Source organism: Salvelinus sp. IW2-2015, unplaced genomic scaffold (genome assembly GCF_002910315.2).
Source record: "Salvelinus sp. IW2-2015 unplaced genomic scaffold, ASM291031v2 Un_scaffold10808, whole genome shotgun sequence".
Lineage (NCBI taxonomy): Eukaryota > Metazoa > Chordata > Actinopteri > Salmoniformes > Salmonidae > Salvelinus > Salvelinus sp. IW2-2015.
The window spans coordinates 946-4,435 of NW_019952066.1; the positions used below are offsets into that span (position 1 = coordinate 946).

Genomic DNA, 3,490 nt, shown 5'->3' on the forward strand with positions numbered 1-3,490 from the left:
AACTCGTCATCATGCAAGCGGTCAGACAAGTGAAAATTATGGTCAGTAAAGAAAACTAAGCTTGTCTCTCAATTCAAAAAAACGTGTCTATACTTTGCCCTTTATAACCAGCGCACTTCTGTATGTTGAAAAAGCGTTACATGGTCGCTGCCCATATCGTTGCATAGCGCAGAAAATTACACAAGAGTTCAGGGGCCTTGCTTTAACAAAGTTAACCATTTCACTGTTGTATCCAAAACATCTTTCAAGCTGTCAGGCATTCCCTTGGCAGCAAGAGCCTCTCGGTGGATGCTGCAGTGTACCCAAGTGGCATCGGAGGCAACTGCTTACCACTCCACTATGTCTCCTTGTCATGGCTTTAGCGACATCAGTACAGATACCAACATGAGCAACAGTTACGTTTGCTACATACGGACTGTTAGTGGAATTCCCGCAAGAGAGTAACGGTTAATGTGATTGGATGTTAATTATTTGACTAGGCTACCTGTATTTGACATTGTTATTTCGCTGAACATAGATGGTCTAATTTTATTTTTGGCAGTGAAACGTGCCTACTCAGGCGAGAAAATAAACTTCACCCAAATGTATAGCCCCGTTGGAAAATATAAATGGACTGTTTGAAAATGTGCAGATTGTTTTTTTTTATGTGAATCACATGTTTATTTGGCATACCCCGACGGCATTGCATGTACCCAGTTTGGGATACCTGCTCTATGGGTTAAACAAAAGTTATGCATTATATTTTATAAAGGGTTCATTGCATCATACAATGATGTGTTAGAGAGCAACTACTGTAATTAACCTATTGTAAAAATAATATAAAAGTAGCAGACAATATTTCAGAATTCACAGGCAGTCCAGCATATTTAGGTTGGAGGAAAGTCAATGGAAATAATTGTTGAATTCAAATGTTCTGCTGAAAGTCCCAACAATTATCCATTTATTTTCAGCCTACTTAAGAAAACAGAAACAGGAAGTCTAGGGACCATGCAGTAGCCTATACAAAAATGCAAGTGTCCACTGTCCATATCTGATTGCACTGTCATGAGGTATTTCTGTTAAGCTGCCGAAAACAATACAGACTGCGCAAAAAGAGCACAACCATGTCGATTATGTTGTGTAAATTCAACGAAATAGCTACGTCAATGCAATGTGATTACATGAATAAAAACGAGTTAAATGTAACTAAATGGAATCGGAAATGGAATCTACGTAATTCCTAAAAGTAATTATTTAACATGAGGGCAATAAACAATAACAAGTAATACTGCAGACTCTAAGGTTAAAATCTCCCCTTTCTGGTAAATATAGTTATAATGCTGAGGTGTAGTCACTTCTCAGGACACAAAATATGATACAAATATGAAATATTTAACATGATGTATTTCCTATTCAACAGAACTGTATGAAGAAGGCTTGAAATGACTTATATGCTTTCTAAAATATAGTATAATCAATTTATAAAACCACTAACTATAAGATGTCACCTTCCTTACAACTGTAAAACACTAATTTGTCTGTTTAGTGTTAGATAAAAGTCTCTCTTGATCAAAATGTCTACCCCATTCGCTGTAAACGTCTCACGGAGCTCTAGCTTGGCTTCCTGAACTCGTTAGGAACTCGCCTTTCATTTCATATTAATATTGTCCGTCTATGACAAACAAAGTATTTGGTTTAAAATCTAGAATTATTTTAGATAATGACTATCGAATTGATCTCTCCTGTAGCGCTATGATGTAAGGATTGCAGGCATGTGCTTTGTCAGTGGCTGTGGCGTAGGGATCAGCCAGGAGTTGATGGACAGTCGGAAGAGCTAATAACAAATGGCAGGAGGGACATCCCAGCTTCAAGTGGTTTCATATTTCCCATCCTAGGTCACACAGGCTCAGAAAATATACTACTGTGTCCATGGGAATAAAGGCTATCACTCAGTGCAATGCGGTGTATAACATACAGTCAGATTTAACAGGTGAACAGACAGTTTATCTTTTACATTGAAGTATGTATGCAACTACTGTAAAAAAACATGTTGAGTAGCCTAGACAATGTTTCAAAATTCAAGGGCAGTCCAGCATTTAGGTTGTGGGAAAASTCAATGCAGAATCACACAGGTCCRATAAACAGGGGACTTTAAATCTAAGAGGTTTTTAAGTAAGAGGAAATAACTAGGAAACTATGTTGACTCAAACACTTTTGCCCAGAGGGTGAGGTGGTCTATTCCAGGATAGACACTTGTGTGTGTTTGAATTCAGCAGACTTCTACTGTAGCTGGCAGGCATAGCAGTTGAGTATGTAGCTTAAGCTCTAGTCTATGCTGGGGAATAACCTACCTGTGTGTGTTAGAGTAGGCTATGGGTGAGGAGCTGGCCCTCTCTCTGAGCAGGCTGTCCCAGGAGTCTTCACCCTGGCCCAGCTCTCCCGTTACCCAGTCAGGCAGGCCTGCAGTGCTCTGCTCCAGGCCCCGGCCACATAGAGGCTCGTCAAAGTAGATGGACTGGCAATGAGAAAAGGTGCAGAGCTGAGTTTAGCCACCTAAAACAGTCAAAAACATATAACATACAGTCTACAAAGTACTATAAAATGGAATATCATGAATTAAACAAATAAACAAACATAAACAACATGGACAGCCTACTAACAGTATAGAGCAGAAAGTATACTATTTATAATAGCTTACATCATCAGTGCACTTTATGCACTTTGCACTTTATACTAATTACACTCTGCAAGGCAGAGGAGGAGCCGTGACAGTACTATACTGAGGATTGTTTGTTTACCATATATGTTGGTAGAGTCTTGAGACTGCCTGACTCTGGCTTGTGGCTGAAAGGGCCCTCCAGGACCCCTCTTCTGAGCATGTGCAGGAGCAGGCGGGCGTACATGTTGCGGTTCTTGCGTCCCATCAGGCCCGAGCCGGATACACCTGGGTCACACAGCTTCTTGATCCACAGGGCACATCGCTGGCGCTCTGAGGTCAAATAGGGAGCAAGAAATGACAATCAATGAACTACTAACACATATGACAATTACAATTTATAGAACACTTGCTTTTTAGTAATACAACTCATTTTACTGTAGGCCCACCTGTCTTGTTTTGTTTTAGGACATATGGTTTCATGTCAACCAGGTGATGGTCAAACTCTGAGTCCAGTTTCTCCCATGTCTCCTCTTGTTTGTTCATAATGTCCTGCACATTGGGAATAACACACATTTAACGTGTTACTTTRGACTGGTTACTGTGTTTACATGCAAACGTGTCCATTCCGCCCCTCAGACATTTTAGCTATTGCTTCACAAAAACCATGCGCAACTAAACTACAACTTCAGAACTAGAGGTTTCAATACAAATGTAGCAAGTCCTTGCTGTTACTGTCATCAATTCGGCATCCCTGCATAGAACTAACGTTAGAAGAGTTGGCTACACACAGACTGAGCCACCAAGCTCAGCTGGCTAATAACAACTGAACCGTTGCTATACACTTTGACTTGC

At 40.3% G+C, this 3,490-nt stretch overlaps 1 protein-coding gene across 1 annotated transcript; it reads right to left on the reverse strand.

Moving 5' to 3' along the window:
• Positions 1 to 1,456: 1,456 nt before the first annotated feature.
• On the reverse strand, positions 1,457 to 3,459 carry cep112 (centrosomal protein 112). The gene is made up of 3 exons (XM_024145782.2): positions 3,085 to 3,459; positions 2,778 to 2,968; positions 1,457 to 2,494 (listed from the first exon to the last, which is right to left on the reverse strand). The coding sequence occupies exons 1-3, from the start codon at positions 3,209 to 3,211 to the stop codon at positions 2,327 to 2,329; spliced, it is 486 nt and encodes a 161-aa protein (XP_024001550.1). The 5' UTR covers positions 3,212 to 3,459; the 3' UTR covers positions 1,457 to 2,326.
• Between the last annotated feature and the right edge of the window lie 31 nt (positions 3,460 to 3,490).

Bases quoted from the DNA above. Each gene is read 5' to 3' on its own strand.
- cep112 (XM_024145782.2), bottom strand. From the start codon at position 3,211: ATGTGTGTTATTCCCAATGTGCAGGACATTATGAACAAACAAGAGGAG. The intron at 2,969-3,084 runs GTGGGCCTACAG...ATTTGACCTCAG, and splicing joins CCTAAAACAAAACAAGACAG to AGCGCCAGCGATGTGCCCTG. The intron at 2,495-2,777 runs GTAAACAAACAA...TCTCATTGCCAG, and splicing joins AGACTCTACCAACATATATG to TCCATCTACTTTGACGAGCC.